The 20,831-nt window shown below is 35.3% G+C and overlaps 2 protein-coding genes and 1 pseudogene across 7 annotated transcripts in view; 1 reads left to right on the top strand and 2 right to left on the bottom strand.

Moving 5' to 3' along the window:
- The first annotated feature begins 260 nt into the window (after positions 1–260).
- LOC148803319 (uncharacterized) lies at positions 261–1,595 on the top strand (annotated as a pseudogene).
- A 1,881-nt stretch (positions 1,596–3,476) lies between these two features.
- LOC104588699 (Tetratricopeptide repeat (TPR)-like superfamily protein) lies at positions 3,477–5,439 on the bottom strand. Its single transcript, XM_010246736.3, has 2 exons — positions 5,049–5,439; positions 3,477–4,940 (listed from the first exon to the last, which is right to left on the bottom strand). Exons 1-2 carry the CDS (start codon positions 5,271–5,273, stop codon positions 3,696–3,698), a joined length of 1,470 nt encoding a protein of 489 aa, XP_010245038.1. The 5' UTR covers positions 5,274–5,439; the 3' UTR covers positions 3,477–3,695.
- Positions 5,440–10,235: 4,796 nt separating this feature from the next.
- LOC104588700 (GBF-interacting protein 1-like) overlaps positions 10,236–20,831 on the bottom strand; it is a 42,441-nt gene continuing 31,845 nt past the window's right edge. For 3 of the 6 annotated variants that reach the window (XM_010246739.3, XM_010246738.3, XM_010246740.3), the window contains 4 exons: positions 19,137–19,404; positions 18,463–18,627; positions 15,392–15,898; positions 10,236–11,126 (listed from right to left, as the gene is read on the bottom strand). In XM_010246739.3, coding sequence (XP_010245041.1) covers positions 10,827–11,126; positions 15,392–15,898; positions 18,463–18,627; positions 19,137–19,404 — 1,240 coding nt within the window. In that variant the 3' untranslated portion in view covers positions 10,236–10,826. The remainder of the gene's footprint in view (positions 11,127–15,391; positions 15,899–18,462; positions 18,628–19,136; positions 19,405–20,831) is intronic. The other 3 variants (XM_010246741.3, XM_088896930.1, XM_088896903.1) reach the window with 1 other exon arrangement.

Genomic DNA, 20,831 nt, shown 5'->3' with positions numbered 1-20,831 from the left:
TTTATTTATATTTGATAAAATCAGTTGACTTCCTATCTATTTCCAATTCAAAGTTCAAACAGTGTTTGCAGAAGAAAAACTCTTTCTCTCTATCAGACTTCTTTGAGGCATTTGATGTCTTGTACGTCATACTTAAATTTAAACAGAGTATTAACCTGATATGTTGACATTTATAGGAAAAATGCTAAATTCTCCTCAGTTGTGGCTGTTTTACTATCCATACTGTTATTGGCTTGGACAGTAAACTCTTCACATAATCTCATGATCTTACTAGAAATGAAAATAGGGTGAAATCTTCTGTTCTCTCTCCAGAATTTGTGCTGGGACCAGGAACAGTGGCAAACAAGTACTATTACAACATTGACTTTCTAAGACGTCACATTGCTCATAGAGAATTCAATGCTGACGTTGTTGATGAAGCAGGGAATCCTATTCCTCTTCATGAAACTTATCTCCATCACTATGTCCCTAAGGATGTCAAAATTTCTAAGATCCCAAGTTATCATGAGCTTCACCAATCAAAAGGTTTTATAGTGAGAAACAGTGGAGTATGCCAGGGGAATTTCCTAGGCAGTATTTTGGCCTTGAATCTGAAACACGCAAAACTGCCACATTATGTCCCAGATCCTTATGGGATAGAAGTCGGGAATCCAGCAGAAATTCCTGATGGATATGAGGAGAGATGGCTGCTTAATGTCCATGCAATTGATACACGAAATGTGGTGGATCGATTGGGATGCACAAAGTGCAGGTGCAATCTTTATAATGTTACAGAGGATGAATTTGGCCAGCCTTTGAGGCCAGATTATACTGGAGGACTGTACTGTTGCTATGATCAAACAAAATGCAAGGTAACTAAGACTGATGGGGAATTGATAGCATTTCATCCTAATCTCATCTTGGAAAGATCTTCATAGTGCTAACTAGGACTGCTTCTAGCAATTAATCCACTTATGACAAATGAAATATGCAAGCTTTGGAAATTCTAATGGTAAAGAAAACCTTCCAATTGATCTGCAAAATGCATTTAGCTATGAGTACATATATTTAAATGTTTGCATCAAGGTCAAACAAACACTGGTAATGACTATTTGCAAGTTTAGAAAGAATTCTATGCAACATAGGCACTCTACTTCACAGATCTACTGAATTAATATGCATGTTTTGTGGATTGCCCTTTCTTAATTAATGTTAATCATGTCATTCTCAATATCTAGTGATTCCTTGCACAGGTAGAATATGAAATTGAATCTTGCAGTACCACTGGAGTGGTTAATGGTGGGTGTATTGATGGCAAAAAAGCAAGCATAGTTATCCCTAGAGGGGGTAATGTCATCTATGGTGTGTTGTTACCAGCATTCAGGGGGAAATGGAGCAGCACTACATGGAGAGGCGATTATGAATTATTCCTAATCAAGTTTTTATTTTCTTTTATTTTATGCTCATATGTTTTTAATTAGGTAAGAAGAACTAGTATACACAGTGATGCAAATTCATTGATAATCAGTCTTCACGCACAACCACTGATATCAAACACTGCAGGCCTGCAGCCCATCCTTTTAATTGCTTTTCTCCTTATCTGCATAGAAATCACTGAACCCATTTCCTAATAGTTTCCTGAAAGCCTGAGGCTTACGAGTTGAAAATTTGAAGTCTTTTTATCATGATTGAAATGACTGTTGCATTACTGGTAAGCAATTATATTTGTTGAGTTGTAAGCAAAATAATAATAATAATAATAATAATAATAATAACAATAATAATAATAATAATAATAATCCAATGCATTCAGACTGTTAATCAATTCATCAAAGCCTTAACCTAACCATGTGGTTTCTTTTTGGGTTACTATCTAGAGTGTGCTATAAGAATCTTCTTTTATCACTTTTTTACCTTTTCAAGGGCTATATTCACAATTAAATTGCGAGTCATCAGGTGTTGTCTCTCACTAGATCACACACACAGGTGTCTCTACATGCTTATCATAGTGCTCCTTGGTGTAGTAGATGTCCTTTTATGTACTTCAAACTATTTCACTTGCTTTTCCTTCATCATTGTCGTATTGGTTCATCCTGAAGTCTAACTAAATCATTGAACTAACTCCTAATGGGCTTCCATAGAAATACAACATCCAAGTTGCCAAAGCAACTTGCTATTTTCAAAAAAAAAAGGCGAAATAATGCTCAAAAATGAATATAATCTAGAACATCAAAGAACAAAATGGAGCCAGAAACCATAATTGGTTAATGTAAAGCAAAATGGAGGAACTGGATTCATGCTGCTAAACCTACTAGGTATGATGGCAGAACAGGACAGAAGATGACAACAATGAGCCTTAGATTTTTCTCAGCAAAGGTACCTAGAAGAAATTTGGAGACCAAAAACACCAAAACATACAAAATAGGGAGAGATTTTTACCTTGGTATGCCATATGGATGGGTGAGAGGAGATTAGGGTAGCCTAGCCAGAACCCATGCCGCTAACATCAACGTCGCCAATCGGTGCCGTCCGGTGGAGGGCAAAAAAAACCAACAATCAGGGGAAATCAGAGAGAGAGAGAGAGGAGACACGGAAAGGGCAGGAAGAGGAGGAATGTGAGTAAAGGGTTTACGCAGGGAGGAAATAAGGCCCTAATACATTTTTCGCGGCTCCCTGTCTTTAGCGGCAGTTTTAATTGACTGCCGCTATAGGCTATTCTTATTAGCGGCAGCCCTCCCTTAGCCACTTCTTGAACTGCTGCTAAAAACTCCTTTTGCTGTAGTGGTGTGTTTCTTGTTCTTGTTTATTCTTTATATGGGGATGGATTGAGTTTAAGAAAGAACTTTTTGGGTTAGGGGCAAGGCAGGCTAGGTCCTCCCCCGTAATCTCTTTTCTTCCTTTTTGATAATGGTTAATAAAATCTCAAGGTGGCTGCCCCTCCCACCTGGAGTAAAGTTTGGGGTTAAAAAAAATTATTAGGCGATTTCAGAGTACGTACCCTCTTAAATGAGCTTACAATTAAATCCTGTAAATATGAGACACAAATGGCCAGCATTTATGGAGTGAGGGCCCAGGCCCAAGACAGCCCAATCCCATCGCCTTTCTTTGGATTTGGAATTGGAATGGCTGTCCTCTCAAGTCTCAAATAATTAACTTTAGTTAATCCTTCAAAGCATCAAAAGAATCTCAAACCATCTTTGATCCATGAACATCAATATTATTTAATCAACACTCAAGGCTCAAGCTTAGTCAATAGATGTTCAACTTAAGATCCAGCAAATGAGAAATTTTTATTACATGGACGGTCTGGGATGTAATACTAATAGACTTATAGACTTTGATCCAAATGCCAACCTTGTTTTTGACAGGAGCAACACCTTCAAAAGCGTTCAATTTGAGGGTTGCTTAGTTGGGGAAGGAATCAACCATAAAATACTGAAGGGCTTCTCGTGTTTGATGCCAATGCCATAACTTTTGCACCAAATATACAGTACCCATTACCAACAGCCAATATATAAATAATTTTTCCATTTACAATGGAAATGGATCATCAGACAACAGAAACTAAGCCTACAATTTTATTATCAAAAGAAAGCAAAGGATGGAAGATACTCCCAATTCCCAAACAAAAATTTTCAAAACCATCCTCATCAATTTCAGAAATTGGAAAAAAAAAACAAGAAAATGACGAGCTTACACTCTTGAGACAAACTAAATCAATCCACACAGATTACGTTAAGCAACTTCTCAGCTGCCTCACCCAGCTCTACCTTCTCCATCTTCAACCGATGACGCATTGATGCACTTGTCTTCCCACTGGCTGCATACATCCGTATCAACGATTCAAACACCTCAGCTCCAATGTTAACATCAGCCTTCTTTAACGTCTCCATAAAGCCTTCTGCACCCTCAACATCCCTCTCTTGCTCAAAATGTGTCATCAGAGACTGAACAACTTCTGGTGAAGGGGACCATTTCCCCCCATCTCCCCTCCCCGTAGAAATTGCATTTGCAACACAGTCAACTGCCAGTTTCATCTCCCCATTCTTCAAATAATAATCCATAAAAATCTCCCATGTCTTGGCATTAGGCTTGCTCCCTCTCCTCTGAGATCGTTGCTTGACTTCTTCTGCCTTCTCTAGCATACCCTCTTTAGCATAGGCTCCTATCAGGACATTCGCGATTCGGATGTCATAGGTTGAGCACCCAGATTCCCACTCTTTAAAGCATTTCTCAGCCCCTGGCAAATCTTTCAATTTCACCAGTGCTTGAATCATGTTTAGATAACTTATGTTTGCTGTTTTGGGAAAAGCAAGCCTCAAAGACCGCCATACCCGATAGAGTTCGATCACATTTCCTGTTCGCCCATACAATGTGATCAGAAACTGAAAAGCAGACAGATCCTTGCACGCATTCCTCTTCTCCAACTCCTTCAGTGCCTTTTCTGCCTTGTCATATAAGCCAGCTTCAACATAAATTGAAGCTAAATTGCTGTATGTTGTCCAATCTCCAGTGGCTCGACCATCCCTCTTCATCTCCTCCATGACCCTCTCAACCCCAGAGATGTCATTGACAGCAGCAAGAGCCCTCATCCAGATATTGTATGTACAAGTATCTGGCTTGATGTCACTCGCCTTCATCTCCTGTATGATAGCTGGGATTTTGTCAAACTGGCCATTTTTTGAGTAGAGAGTCATCAAGCTGTTGTAAGCCATGGAGCTTGAAGCAAATCTCAGTTCCTTCATCTTTTCCATGAGAGCTTCTGCCTTTTCTGTCATTAGTTCTTTGCAGTAACAGTTGAGAAGGGCACCATAACATAGGTGGGTTTTTGATGCTTCAGGGAGATCCATGAAATAATTTTCTGCAGCAGCAATGCCACGGGATTTTGCAATAAGATCAAGATGGATAGCTTGGTCGCTGGCCGTCATGTTCATCCCCCTTTTGACCATGGATTCTGAAAGCTGTAGGTGTAGGGCAACAAAAAGAATTCATATTAATTGCAGAATTGAGTTTGAACTAGCAGGCTCCGATTTCAAAACTAGGTGCTCATTTTGTTTCTGGGCTTTTACCTTTAAGGCAGGGCAGAACCTGCCGCGCTGCCGAAGCTTCCTGAGGGTGACGCCGACCTCCCATTTGTAGACTCTCTTGGAACTTTTGAGGAACTTATTTAGCTCCGTTCGAACACTCTTATCTGAACTCCCCTCTTTGAACAATGTCTCATTCAGTGCGTTCTCTAAGTACTTCTTTGAACGCTTTGCCACGTTCTTCGTCCTCCCAAGATGCTGAAACGCCATTTTTAGATTAACCTGTTACCTGTCCTGTTAGGGTTTTGCCTCTTTGCCAGCCACAGAGAGAGAGAGAGAGAGAGAGGTTAAAAAAACGAAAAGACCGGACCGGATGATCTCAAAACAGTTTACCGCCTACCTATGCAAAAGACCGAATTAGAACTCGGGCCAGATTGATCGAAACTAGGACTCATTAAACTAAAAGCTGAATTATCTACCAATAAGATATAAAAGAAATGTTACATGAAGAGAAATATTACAATAAACAATATTGAGACTTTAGAATATTCAAACATCGTATAATAATTATCATTCTTTCAATTTTTATTAATTTTTGGAAATATTTTTATTTAAATAATAAATATGTTTTCATTTTTAATATATAATGCTTTTATTTTACATATAATTGTAAAATAAAACAAATAAATCATTTAAGGTAGATAAAATAAATTAATTATAATTTTCAGTTTTATTTATTTTTTTGGGGAAATTAAATCTTAAATTATTCATTTCAGTTTTTATAATTATAATTTTCTGTTTTTCATCAATTTTGTTGGAAAAAATTATTTATTTAGTATTTTATTTAATAACTCTAGTTTTTCAAACAATAACTATGTTTTCATTTTTAACATATAATTATGTGTAAAATAAAATATATAAATCATCTAAGGTAGATGAAATATATTATTTTTATAATTTTTAGCTTTTATTAAATTTTTTGGAAAATTTATATCTTAAATTATTTATTTCAGTTTTCATAATACTATTTTTTAATTTTTATTAAAGATGAAAAGCAATCCAAAAGTAGTCAATATACAGTTTTGTCAAACTAGGCACGAATACGCCTCCGTATCTGTGTGTATTGGATTGTATCCATCGATACAGTGCGATACGGCCCAATATGCATGACTCCGGAATATGTATCCAATCGTGGTGTATCCTGTACCCATGACCATGGATATAGAGACGATATGCCCCGTATCAGGAGTATCGTATCGATACCTTAATCCTTGATTTTGAGGAAGGATCAAAGTATGGGTATCGATCATTTAAAAAAAATCGTATTAACAATATTAAATTTAATATCAAAAATAGTCACAAATAATATATAAATACAATTTTTTTATAATGCATCAATCAATATTTCAAAACACATTATATAAAATTTCATAAATTAATATATGCACAAAGCCATTATTTTGGTATTTTCTATTTAAGTTCAAGGTGCAAAATATATACAACTATTATATTTTATTTTTTATATCAATTATTTGTTCTATTTTACTATTTCACTTTTTAACATTAACAAAAAAAAATCAACTAAATATTAAATTATCAAATGTTTGGTGAACAATATTTTTATTTTTGTAAACAATAAATATGTTATCAAAATAGTTAAAATTTATAAGATACATATCATATGCAAATTCATAATTTTAATTACTAAAGCAGTTATTTATCAATATGTTTATTTCTATAATTTTTCTGAAATAAAATTCATTTTATATAAATGTAAATTAAAATAACGATTAATAATTTATAAAAACATATAAAAAATGTAAATGCTTAATGATGTGAAAACTTATAAATTTTAAGTACTAAAAGATATATATATATATATATATATATATATTACCCATTAATAAAAATGAGAATGGCTTATTGGTTATCTCAAAATACCCTGATTTCATACTTCCACTTTTACCCCTATTAGTAAAATATATTTCCATTTTTACCCCTTATGAGAATGGTTCATTGGTTATCGTCAAAAGACCCTGATTTTATACTTCCACTTTTACCCCTGTTATTAAAATATATTTCCATTTTTACCCCTTTGTCAAAACATCAAAACACCCTCAGAAAAAGTCGGTTTATACATGTTAAAACAACTGTAGAATGGGCGAACATGAGAGCTACAGATTTTTCTTTTGGACATTTGTTGCCAATGGAACACAAAGTGTTCTTTTGCTTTAACTTTGATAAATGGCCAATTATGCCAAGAGGTTTCAATGGGTTTTGTTTCTTTCTCATCAAAATCGGTTTTGTCGGAAAGCATAGTTAAAACGATTGCCGGTCAGGTAGGACAAATAAGATGCCATTAACGTGGTTTCGACATTCCAACAACATAATTAATCTAACAAGTAAAGTACTTCTACCTACTGTATTTTTAATTTTAATTATAATTTTTTTTTTTTTGAACTAAATGATGTTATAGAACCCATTGGATTAAATCTAGTCATGCATGTTCAGACTTCAATGAAGCCATGCATGTTCTTTATTTCTTAAACAAGTCCAGCTTAAATGCAAGACATTTTCCTTTTAAGTTCTAATGATACTCTTTTTAGAAGACAGACTCTATGTTCTAAGTAATGAGTTTGTTCAAGTTACTAACTGAAAAATCTAGATGAGGTCTAGATTAGGTGGTTACTAAAACCTACTCCATGTGTTTGGTTGATTGCTCCATAAACATTCTGCCATCAGCTACCAAAATTAGCTTAAGGTATCGAAGAGTTAATATGAACTTGGGTTCCTTAGCCCCAAGTAGATCATAGATGATCATTTACCTTTCACATTTGATACATTAAGATAACTCCTTCCATTCAAATTTTTATCCAAGCGGATCCCCTATGATGAATCCATTGTTCCAAGGAAGATGAGAGCATTTCTCACAAGTCAATTGCCTATAGCCCAAGAAATCCAAAAAAAAGACGGCAATGTGGCAAAATGGAACTATTTACTTCAAAGATCTAGCCCCAAATATCAATCCTCCAAGTTTTGGAAGAATCTGCTTTTGTTAACCAATTGACACTGGACAATTTCCTTCCACTAAAATGTCATAAAAACAGAACTTTGCAAGTTTTGGAATGTATTTCAATCTCCAATGTGGTCCATGCTTTACAAGTTTAATATTCAAAGGATGAGTTTTATTGATTTAGTTTTACAAGTTTAATACACAATCGAGGGTAACCCATTGTGATTGTTACACATGACTTACCTATGAATCCAATTGTGGTTATTATTCCAAGGACGGCGGTGGTATAAGACTCATCTTCAAGTATGATAATAATTGTAAGTAGGTTAAAGGAATGGTAGTATTAAAGGGAAAGATTATTAAAGGGTAGGATGGTGAGATATATTCTTCATAGACATAATCTATAATTCTGCTACTAAGGCTTACTTTGAAATTTATATTATTTGCCTTTGTAGATTTTAGTGGGTTGTAGTCTTCTACTTTATTTAAATTGGTTTTTGCATTTAAATTAATATTACCTATTTGAGTATGTTGATTATAGGAAAGTTTTGACTTCAGCTCTTTGAATTGCTTACTTGAAATTTTTATTATTTGAGTTTGTGGATTTTAGGAGACTACAAGTATCCTGTTTTGTGAAACATGATATGAATTGGTATTTCAGCATTCAAATTTATGTTATATTATTTTTTTAATTGGCTACATGATTTTATCATTGCTCTGTAATTGCTATCAATTGTTGTGCTTAGGAATTTTAACACTTCATTTCCAAATTTATTTTGAATGCCTTAGTGTTCTTACTACTGTGAGGCTAGAGCAAACAAATCATTTGAGTGTGACATATTAGATACTCAATATAAAACTTGCTTTTATTCTATTTTCTTTGTTAACTTGTATGAATAGTTCCACAAAAGCATAGATACAAAAACAAATTAAATGTACATATTTTCAGTATGAATATTGGAAGCAATGGTTTATATTCCAAAGGGTCCTAACATTGCCAATGAAGTTGGAGATCACATTTGGTGTTTTAGATGCATTAATTCTTGACATAAAATAGCTTTTGGTGATACTTGGAATTATGCTTGAACACATTTATCATTTTTGCCTTTTGTGGTGATATCTAATTTAATAGGACTTCATTTAGAATATTTGCATTATGTATAAGTGGGAGCCGTTTGAATATTACAGCCGAAGTAGTTGAATTGAATGGCTTAATAATCTGTCTTTATAGTGAATAAAATCTAGGAGGTTGCAAGCTCCTTCATAGATGAAGCTAAGGTATGGCATTGATTACTAATTACCATACCCTCAGATTTTTTTCATACCACTATGTGATCAATCCATGACAGGTTTACAAAAAGGAAAATACAATTAATGAAAAGAATTAATTAGTTTGTGTTTAAATAGCATGTTAGTTGTCAACTAATAATTAATTGAATAGGTGAATAATCTTTTTCTCTTTTTACCCCAAAATGTTAGCTATATAAGAGTTTTATTTGCCTTTTGCTATTTATTTTCTAGGTCATTCTTTTTCACATTTATGATAATGTTTCCTATGGCTAATTTTACATGTGCTTGAATTTTCGTGATCTTAATCCATAGTTTATTTCTCTTGTAGTTTTCAAATATTTGGTTCTCAGACATGTATTATGACTTTGTATTGTTGGTGTTGGGATACCATGGTGTACTTTCAATGGTTTAGATGTTAGAAACCAACAAAATTAACATTTTAATGATTGGCTTAGCAGTTAGCACCACTTGTCAACATTTATTATGAGATGAGTAATTAATGGACACCCATCTCTCTGCCTTCATGAGCATCTATCTTGGTGTTTAGCAACATCTCAGGTTATTACCGCGGTCGATAGTGATTAATGACAAGAACAACATGGTCTCATGGAAATGAAATTGCAACTTGCAATTTGCAAGCAAATCAATAATATGCTTTGGAGGATGCACTGTTTCCAAACGTCTACCATGATGGAGCTGAAAGTCTTGGTAGCTGAAAAAAAGGGGAAAAAAATAACAAAATGCCTTGTGGGTTCCACAGTGGAATGGAGATAAACCACCTAGCCTTGTAGGTTATTCACCTTCAATGATCAACAAGACGGTAGTTATGAGGCAATATGATCGTTTGGGTTGAAAATTGAAAAACTTCCGACTGTCTTAATCTATTGTGCCACCTGAGTTTTTAAAACTGAACCTGAACCTGCAATAAGTTGGAACAAATGAAATGCTACTTTCTCTTAATACCAATTACAACAGTGTGTTCTTAGCCAAAAAAATTACAACAGTGTAGTACATCGTTCCTTGCTATCAAAATTTACTTTACAGGTAAGACAGTGGAACGATTAAAAAAGAAATGGAAAATCCCACCCACTTACATCTTACCTTCCAAAAGTCCTAAGAGACCTCAAAGAGAAGGAGAAAGAAGACTAAATGAAAAACCTTTTACCACCCACAGTAACTTAGGAAAAATAAAAGTTAAAAAGAAATACCAAAGGACAAAAACAAGGGAAAAAAAAAAAAAAAACTAGCCGGCAGCAGAGAAACAACCTGCATATGCCTCCCAAAACCAACTTAAAATGGTCAATATCAATGACAGGTGAAATAACACCAACCGTCCCCAGCCCAGCAATCTAGGATACTTTCCACAAAATTCCCAGCAACCCTTTATATGTGTATGTACACTCAGAACAGGCCGAGTCCTATATTTCTCCCTGGCGTCTCCCTCCAGAACCGTCTCTCAAAAAAAATTCCGAGGTTGATATGTTATGGTTTATCAGCGGCCAACAAGGATTTATCTAATTTCAGTAATTATTGGTCCAGTTGATCTGTGCTCGTTGAGGTTGCTGAAAAACTCCAGCAGGGGGTCCCACCATCTCAACTGCTCCAGCCATTGTCTGAGATTGCTGCAGTAGTGGGTGAACAGTTGCAGCAGCCACCGTTTGGGCAGGATGATAGATTCCAGGTCCAGCAAAAGCACCATGGCCTCCCTGTGTCGGAGCAAACGTCACATGCTGCCCCTGGGGAAGGTTGTAGAAAGAGCTGGGCTGCAAGCTGGAAATGTCTCTACCTGGTGCAGGAATCCAGACAGTCGAGCCTTCACTCTAAAAGAATGAAGAATGAGACCACTTTGTTATTTGTAAATCCTTCTCCAAAGTACTCAATAATTTATCATATCAAGTGCATAATACGCATTGACATGTACATTCACAAAAGAGAAGTTGAATTTCACATAGTAATGGCATGTAGGTTATAACATGAAACTTTCAGAGTAATTAAGCCGAGGTCACAGTATGAAACAAGTATATCAGATAAGAAATTTGGTTTTATGCCAGGGAGATCAACCTTGGAAGTTATATTTTTTGATAAATAACCTTGAAAGTTATATTTATAAAACAGCAGTGTTTTAAAAGTGTAAGGCACAAAAAAAGCACAAGGGCCAATTTGTGCCTGAGGCGCAAGGCGCAAGGCGAGGTGCATGCCTTTTTAAGAAAGGCACAAAATTACAAAAAAAAAGCTAAAAAATAAAAAAAAAATCAGAAAATTCCAAAAAATGCCCAAAAAAATCAAAAAAAAATATTAAACATAATATTAATAAAAATATAAACTTAAATTTTAAAATAAATTATTTAAAAAACCTATTATCTAAAATTAAAATACATAAACATAACATGTAAAATGTATTCAAATGAAAATTTTAAAATAAAAGCAAACATATAAAGCATTTTCAAGCATGTAAAACCCACAATCTCTTTTTCTCCTTAATTGCATTGCTTCAAGTAGTTAATGTGATATAAAGCATATTGTGTTCTTGATTCTATGAGTCGCCTTTGTAGCACACCCCTCAAGGCAAACCCGAACAAGTCTATGTTAGGGTCTGAAATTCTTATTTCTCACATAAAAATTAATGATTTTATAACTTTCATTGCCTTTTCAGAAGGTGTTTTATTGCAATGAATGAATGAACATAAGCAAAAAGCGCAAAATTTTAAAAAGGCACACACCTGGGCTGAGGCGCAAGGCGCATCAGGTGCGCGCCTTTTGAAAGAGGTGCGCCTAGGACCTAGGCGAGGTGCATACCCCAAAATGCACCTCGCCTGTGCGCCTAGGCGCGCCTTTTAAATCATTGTAAAACAGTTTGGGGAGAAGAAAGATATATGGTATTCATTGATTGAAAAAATTTCTAAATTTATAATATGGTGGGTGCCAAGTTTAGTTGGATTGAGTTGAATTTAAGGGCATGTAGGAGAATACTTGAAAGACTAAGAGGCATATAAAAGCATTTTCAAAGGAATCAATTTCAAATATAACACTCAGATTCATCCACTACCTATCAAAAAATCAGATTAATCTACATGATGATGAACATAAATATTTTTCATGCATAGAAGATAGAACAGCATAGTTGCTTATATTTGCCTTTAGCGAAGGATGTCTCAAGGTCCAGTCATATGAATGGACTTGATTAATTGAGTGGTGATTTTAATGCAGTGCAGCATAATAGGGATTTTCCAGCATTACTACAATTGTTGCCCTAGTACTATTTCCACCAATGTTCAAGAACCAGGCCAAACATAGAACCGGAAAAGGGAGAGATTCACGGGTCAGACAAAACACATTAAAGAGGCACAAATAAATGCAATTGAAGAGATGTATTAATAGTAACAAGACAAAACACATAATAAGGTCTTGGGTTCAAGTCTTGTTATCAACATTTTAACGTTTCTATTCATGTTATGACCTGGGCAGTTCCATAAAACTGGGACTGATTCACCGGTTTTCCAATTAAACCAGCTGGTCAGTCAGTTTTTCATGAATTATGGTTTTCAGTGTATGACCAAACCAGCCGAAGGGTCAGATCACAATTTAACCGGTTCGATCGATCAGTCCGGTCCGGTTTTCTAAACAATGATACAGGCACCATATCTGTATCTAAGATCTAGTTAGGAAACAAATACAAAATAAGAATTAGTAACAAGAAAAATGGAACATTACACATAATGTGGCGTATATGTTACATAAAAAAGTATACAATTTCACAAATATTATTGTGGTTTCCAGCAGAATCTGTTGTCTAGGCAACCAAATGACCAAGGAAAAAAAATGCAAGCACTGTTCTTGAATTTTCAAATGACAATTACCTAGCCATCTTATGAATCAGAAGGCACCCAAAATTGCTCAGAAACATGTATATAAAGGGTACTGTAACACCTCACACACTTGAAGGTGCATGGATAGATAAATGGTGGTACTTGGAAACTTAATATGAAAATATTATCATTATGACAAGATACCCTAAATGGCATCAGACAGGCATAAAAAAAAAGAAAAAAAAAAGCAAGTAAAAAAGGTTACAAAGGGCACCAAAAAATGCTCAGAAAAATGTGACACAAGGGTACTGTAACACCAGTACACCACACACTTAAATGCATATAGACGGATAAAAGCTGATGCCTGGAATCAAATGTATGTGCACAATGCTCAGGCCTGGAAAATAAATAGAGAGGATTGGCATTTCAATTGGACAAATTGAACCACAATAGAGGCTTCCGAGATCCTTAGAAAAATGTAAAAGATGAAAAGAAAAGGAGAGAGTTGAGAGACAAAACTAAGTGAAAGTGAGGAGACAAATGAACAAAAAAAAAAAGAGAATGCATTGCATGCCAAAACATTATTTTCATTGTTGGACCACTTGAAACTTTACAATGGCACATAACTTGTAAACAGAAGAGGCATACAGCAAGCAGGACAGATACTCTAATAAGTAGGACATGTCAACCAACCAGGTAGTCCATTATGTCAACACATCCCTTATTGAACCCAAGCATTTAACCAACCTCTCCTCACAATAGACACTTAATTGTAACTAGTGAAATAAGAACCATAGAACGATAAAATAAAACAATCACACATAGGCATTACAGTTTCCTCCTTTTATTCTCTTCTGACAAATTCTTGTCTTATCATCAAAAATTTTTTGCGACAACATCATACTAGGAAGGCTATGGAAAATCCTATGGTCAAAAAGCATCGCTGGGTGAAGCAACAAGTCCCAATTTGTGCATTTTTAAATTCTTGCCATTGTCACATGTTTCACTGTTTTCTCCAAGAGAAAACAAGATATTCCATACAATGCTAAAACAACATTAAAAGGAAGCCCACGTTTCCGACCCTAAAGTAGGCTAAATCAATGTTGTCAAAATCTTACGATTTACAATACAGTTCAAGATTTGAATCATGATTCCCAAAGGTTTTGATTCAAATCTTATGTCTGAATCCTTTTCTGCATAAATCTTATTATTTTTGTTTGAATCCTATAATTTGATCATAAATATTACAATTTATATGATTTCTATGATTCACTACAATTAAAATAAATTCAATTAAGAATTAGTTCTCTACTTTGTTGGCAGCTCCATAGAGAACCCGGGACTGGAAGGAATAGGGGTGTGTTCAGAAATTCAGAAAAAAAAAAAAAGTTCTGGCAATGTATTCAGGGCCAATAGGAGTTGGAGATTCAACAAAGGTTGAACTTCAAGCACTTCTTCAGGGGTTACAACTAGCCAAACAAGCAGACTTTAAAAACTTGGAGGTTGAAGAGGACTCAGAACTGGTGATTTCCTGGTCTAATTTTAGAGGTAATGCTCCCTGGATAATATAAACATTCCCTGCGAGAGACTGAAAGCTTAGCAAGGGAGATCAATGCCTCTTTCACTTAGATCAGAAGGACTGCAAATGGAATGGCTGATTCACTAGCAAAACAGGGAGTTTATGTGCAACATCTTTTCTGATGGCTGTAATCTGTTTTCATCTCTCTCAAATTAAAAAAATTAATCATTATTTGCTGATCAAAAAAAGTTCTCTACTTTGTTTTTTTTTCTTTTTTTTTGTTTATATTTAGTTTTGCCAGGGAGACTTTTTATACAGCCCTTACTAGAACATGATTTATTTACGTTATTTAAGACTAGAAATTGAGTTTATTTTCCATCATATGTAGGTTAAAGAGCCATTGTATGTAGGTTTGTTAAATTTTCAAGCCAAACTTGATTATATCATCCTAGGCCTGTATTGTATAAGTAGTCAATTCTAACATTTTACATACATATATGGTAGATATAGATTAAAAATAGGGTAAAGTCATTTTCCTATATATATATATATATATAGAGAGAGAGAGAGAGAGATCATAGATAGCCTTTTAATATGTCTATGTTTAATTTTTTGACAAGTTTGCAAAAAAAATTGAAATAATCTTACAATTTATGATACAATTCATGATTCAATTCGACAACTTTCTCTATGATTTACAATACGATTATGATTTTCAAAGCATTCACTAAATAGATTAGGGGAAGGGTAAAACACAAACCTGCTGCCCAGTGATGTAAACATTATTTTCCTTGAATTGAGAAGCAGCAAGGTCCTCATTCCCAGTCGAGTTTCCAGTAGTTGCAGCTGGACTGGGACTGTAGCTAGCTGGGGAGGAGCTGTATGGTCCATAACCAGTCGGCATTCCAATGTGAGCTGAGTTGCCTGCATTAGCTCCAGGCTTGTATTGTGAAAGGGAGTATTTGACGCCTGTGGCAGCAGCTGCTGCTGCTGCTGCAGGAGTTGAATATACATTACCAGCTGGAGGTTGCTGCGGGAAGGCAGTGTTGCTTAAAAAATGGTGAATAGGGGGCGGTACATAGAATGGGGAGAAATACTGGCTGTATGGCAGGTAATTAGGTGGGAAATGGGGTATATGTATCCCAGCAGGCTGCCGGAAAACAGGAACTGGTTGCTGAGTCACTGCTATAGAGCTCTGCATAACTCCTGCAGTTTGTGTGACAAGTGGGGTTGGACCTGTTGTAGACAGTACAAGGGAGTTCCCACTCTGCAATTGGACATAGATGTTGGAGTTAGAACTGATAAAAAAAAGTTAAAGGCAAGGAAAAGGAACAGAATGTACATTCTCAAATAAAGCCATGATCACATACATACATGGACTGAATATACAATTAATGCAGAATCATGAACAACTTCTGACTACAATAAAACAGTTTCCCTACATATTCTGAAAACAGATACCCTACTTACTAGATACTACAGAAAAGGCAAGGCACAAACAGAAAATACTGCAACCAAATATGAGAAACCAATTTGTGCACACAAAACATTCCAAGGATAATTATTACAGATAACAACATTTTATAGATGATAATTATAGTACTAAATAATATTTTCTTCAAATCAAACATATAATATACCAAACATAATATATCTGCTCTTCAGACAGTTTTTCAGAAATGTTTGGGGAAAATGTTCTCTTGGTTAACAGTAAACAATGTGCTCAAGGACAGAAATTTTAGTTCCATTTTTACTGTTGGGAATCATTTCGTAAATCAGGGTTTGGGGATATAGTTCCACTTGTGCAGTTTTTTGTAAATCCCTGTGTATAGCTCCTTGTTTGACATGTTTTTTGCCTTTAATAAATATATACTTTGCCTGTTTCAAAAAAAAAAAAAAACAAAACCTAATATATCTGCTAGGGTATACCACTGGAACATAAAATTTGTACCTGGCCAGCTCAAATACATACTTTTCTCATCTCCCAAAAATAATGTATCAGAGAAGATTTTTTGTGTTAGTATAGGTTAGTTTTTTTTATCAGAAAATCATTCATTAATTACTGAAACAAAAAGAAGTTACAACAAGAGCTTGATCTCACTTAAACTTGCCATAGATCAGTTTCCTTATTATGTTTACTGCACTGTTGTCTAGAGAAGTGTAGAGTAGTCAATCTCATTGTCATTTATTTGCTAAAATATGGACACTATGGAAAGGTCTGTCTCATTACTTAAACGGGATATTATAGTGAATGGACATATAAAGAAGCCTGGCCAATCGGGAGATTAAGATTTTTCTTTCCAATCAGTAAACAACTTTCTTCTTCTCATCATATGTGCCTGCAATGTCCTTTCTTTTCTTCTTTCTGCAGTCTTCCTTCCTTTCTTTCACTAAGTTAAACAGACCTTGTTCGTGATATCAGAGAATGGTTTGTGATCAAGCTTAAAGGTTTCTGCAGCTCTCCTCTCTTCTTTCCCTTTCTTAGTAACATTGGAAGCGGTTCAGATTTGATTTTTCCTCAATATCTTCTTTCCCTGATTGAAGCGAGTCTGGATTCAGGTGTACCCTTTACTTGTATAAACAAAGAGGGACTGAAATTCTATTTCTTGAAGATAAGTTGCTGTTGATGAATCAAGAAAGTGAAGATATAATTGGTGAGTTTCTGGTGATGTGATTTATGTGGAAAGTTGAGTACTGCTTAGATGCTCAAACAGTATAGTTGATGGTATTTGTGATTGGCTCATAATTGTGATGATAGAATACCAGACTCTTGGTGTTGAATAGTTCTTGTGGAGGACATGAAGAAGGTCATAGTACCAATGGTCGTAACAAAATTTAGATTGGTTGTAATCTTGGTAAGGTCACCAGTGTTAAGTTTTGTACTTATTATGGCCCTAAGAAACATACTATTGACTATTGTAGAGACCTTCATGGAGTTTGTGCCTTTCACATTATGGTCTTGAGGGACATATAAGTGACTTCAACTTATGCCAACCAGGCTTCTTTTCATGATGATACTTCAACAATGCAATCGTCTACCACCTCAGCTTGACAGGGTAATGAGACAGTAAGAATTACCAAGGAGGAATACTCATTAGCATATCTCTGCATCTTTGGCATCTTTTTCCATTGCTATTTTAGCTCAATCCTCAAGTGTTCGCTCCTGCTTCCTCTCTACAACTTCTTCATGGGTTATTAGGAGCATTGGATCATAACAGGTACATATACTTGATTTTACTCGGCTTGACCATATACCTATTCATCTTAGCATGTCACTCTTGATAATGGATTTACCATCATATGTATCTTGTAATATGAAATGCTTCTCCTACTCCACATCCATCTCTATCCTCCTTAATTCTTATCTGTTTCTCATTTCCTTTTAACCTAAAATGTCAGTAATTAAATTAAGGGGTCATTTGATAGTGGCTGAACTTGCTGAACTGAATGACATTGTTTTGTCTTTAGTGGATAAAATAATTAAATATAAAACATTCAAGGGTATAGTAATCTACCCAACTTCAACTTCAGCCATTAAGAACACTACCTCCTTAAAAGCTTATTTACTTAAGGACAAAGCAACAAGTTTTTTTTTCAGTTCAGCCACTTCAACTGTTATCAAATAGCCCCTCTTAATTGTTGTGCCACATTTTATCCTTCTTGCTATGCATTTCAAGCTTTAAAAGACGAAGAGGTATATTGGTGGAGGACTTGAGTCTAGGGGGGGTTGTACTATCTCAATGGTGGAATCATTTGAAAGAGCAAACCTCTAGAGGGAACTGGCCTTTATATATACTGTGGGCAAAGTTAGAATGTTTCAAAAGAACAAACCTCTTGAGGAGACTGGCCAGTCTGTGGGGATAACACTGCAATGTTCCCATTGTACTTGGTCGCAGCTCCAGGTGCAAGAAAGGGAGAGAATCGGCCATCTCCATCTGTGCCAGGGCGGTAAAATTGGGTATAATAGCTTGTAGATGGATCAAATGGCTGCTGAACCTGAATGGAAAATGTTCATTGGCAAAAGATTTTTTTTAGAGGGCAATACAAACAAAACTTACAAAATAGGGAAAATTTTGAAGTCCAAATTGGTGAGTAAGAATGTCTCTTAAGAAATAGGGGAAATTTCCAACCGCCATAGTACCCAATGCAACCAAGTTAATATAGAATGGAAGTTCAGGTTCGCTAAAAGAATTGGGATGTTGACCTTGCAATGCTCATAAACAAATTGTTACTAATTAGTTTCAACCACACTAACAATATAGATGCCATTCATAAGTAGAAAAACAGAAGGGCAAGGATACAAAGGCCTAGAAGCCAAAAGAGGAAGGAAATGGAATAGCCAAAGCCTAAAAACATTGTAATTAAATTCTCAAACATAAGAACTGTGATGACATAATATGCTGAGCCAGTATGGCAATTTGGCTCATGCTCATGGGATATAGACTATAAAATGGCAAAGAATTGAATGAATACAACAAAGCTTGAAATTGAGAGACATGACATGCCTGAGGCTCAGAGCTTTCAAATGGTGCAAGCTGGTTCCCTAGCACTGAAGGCATGAACCCAAAGCTATAGGCTGGGGCGGTGTGAACAACTGAGTATTGAGGACCTCCAGATGGCAAAGTTGTCTCTGGCTTGGACTGATCATATTCTGGGACTGTAGTGGATGATACATCAGCTTCCCCAGAAGATAGATTTTCTCGCCTGTGTGTTGGTGATTGTGAATTGTCAAGATATTCTTCTTCATGAACAGTTGAAGATGCATTCTGATTGCTGCAGTCAATTATAATAACACTAATAAATACAAAAAAAAAAGTGTAAAGGGAAAAGCTAAAAAGAAAAACAGAACAACTTGTACTGTGACACAGAATATCAGAAATGTGCTTTTCAGTGGACTGCATACATAACACTTTTGGAATAACCAAGACAGAGCACAAGTGAAATGAATTGGGCGGTACACCCTCTTTGTATGTGTTAAAATTGCTAATTAGAAAGTATGCTAGATTGAATGGAGCCATTCAGATGACTTAACCATGCCATCTATCTTACTTTCACTGCACCCACTTTGGGAGTTGGGACCCTTGTATAATGAAAAATCCCCAGTCCCCTGAAGTTGCATATCAATCTGCCACTGCTGCTAAGAGCCATCTCTCTGACCAACCCAATCTCATATTAAATTGAGCAATTGCAATAACTATAATAATAACAAAAATAACAACAACAATAATAAAATCAATATAGGTAAGGTCGGAATCAATACTGTTTGAACGATGATTGTCATTTTGGTTTTTTATTGGAAACAACAAAATTTATTACCTTACTTATCTTACAACTATGGTGCCATAAACCCCTCTTTGGTAAGTTAGCCAAGGCTAAACTCCTACCCTATTACACTGGTATTTTACCCCAATACAAAGAAATTCTATGTTCACCATATTTTCTAAAGCCATCTGCTAGGTGGTTAACACTTAAAAGTCCATTCCAATCTCCAAAGATAACTTAGATATTTTCCTCTCTATGTTTCTATACTCCACACCTGCCGCATTGTCCATTACCCAGTTAATTACAACCCTTGAATCCCCTTCAACCTGTAATCCAGTGTAGTTGAGTGACTTAGCCAACCGGAGACCATGCAGCACAAGACATAGTTCCACTCTAATAGAAATTATTATCATTTCATTTGCTTCTTCATCCTTATCTATTTTTGATCTTTGATCGTAACTCATTGTACATGGATTAGGGTGAAAATAGCTAGATAACAATGTACAGTGACTCATTGTACATGGACAAAGATCATATATGAAACTATAAATACAATGATAACTTCAGTGTTTCAAAAAATATATTGTCATTCTGCAGAACAACACTTTGGCCATCCTGAATGGAAGAAACGAAAAAGATAGCCAAAAAGTCACCTCAGAATAGATAAAAGAATTGAAAAACCAAGTCAGCATAACCAATATGATAGAAAGTTTCATCACTTAATCTGTACTAATAAGAATTTGGCTACATGAGAAATTGATCAAAAAGTTGCTGAATCCTATTTTGTGCGCATACCAAATGAAGCATTTAAAATAAACCAAAGTATATACGCTTTCTCCATACCAGGTAAAGAAGTCAAAATATCTTCTCTTTTATTTCCTTTAACTGAAGTTTCTCTTTCATACTCATTTGAGCAAAACAAAAGCAGAGTATAAGGA

The sequence above is a fragment of the Nelumbo nucifera genome, chromosome 1, assembly GCF_055504915.1.
Source record: "Nelumbo nucifera cultivar China Antique chromosome 1, China Antique-T2T, whole genome shotgun sequence".
NCBI classification, from domain to species: Eukaryota; Viridiplantae; Streptophyta; class Magnoliopsida; order Proteales; family Nelumbonaceae; genus Nelumbo; species Nelumbo nucifera.
The sequence above is the reverse complement of the archived record's forward strand: the minus strand, read 5'-3'. Positions and strand labels throughout refer to the sequence as shown.

Bases quoted from the DNA above. Each gene is read 5' to 3' on its own strand.
- LOC104588699 (XM_010246736.3), bottom strand. From the start codon at position 5,273: ATGGCGTTTCAGCATCTTGGGAGGACGAAGAACGTGGCAAAGCGTTCA. The intron at 4,941-5,048 runs GTAAAAGCCCAG...CTACACCTACAG, and splicing joins GGTTCTGCCCTGCCTTAAAG to CTTTCAGAATCCATGGTCAA.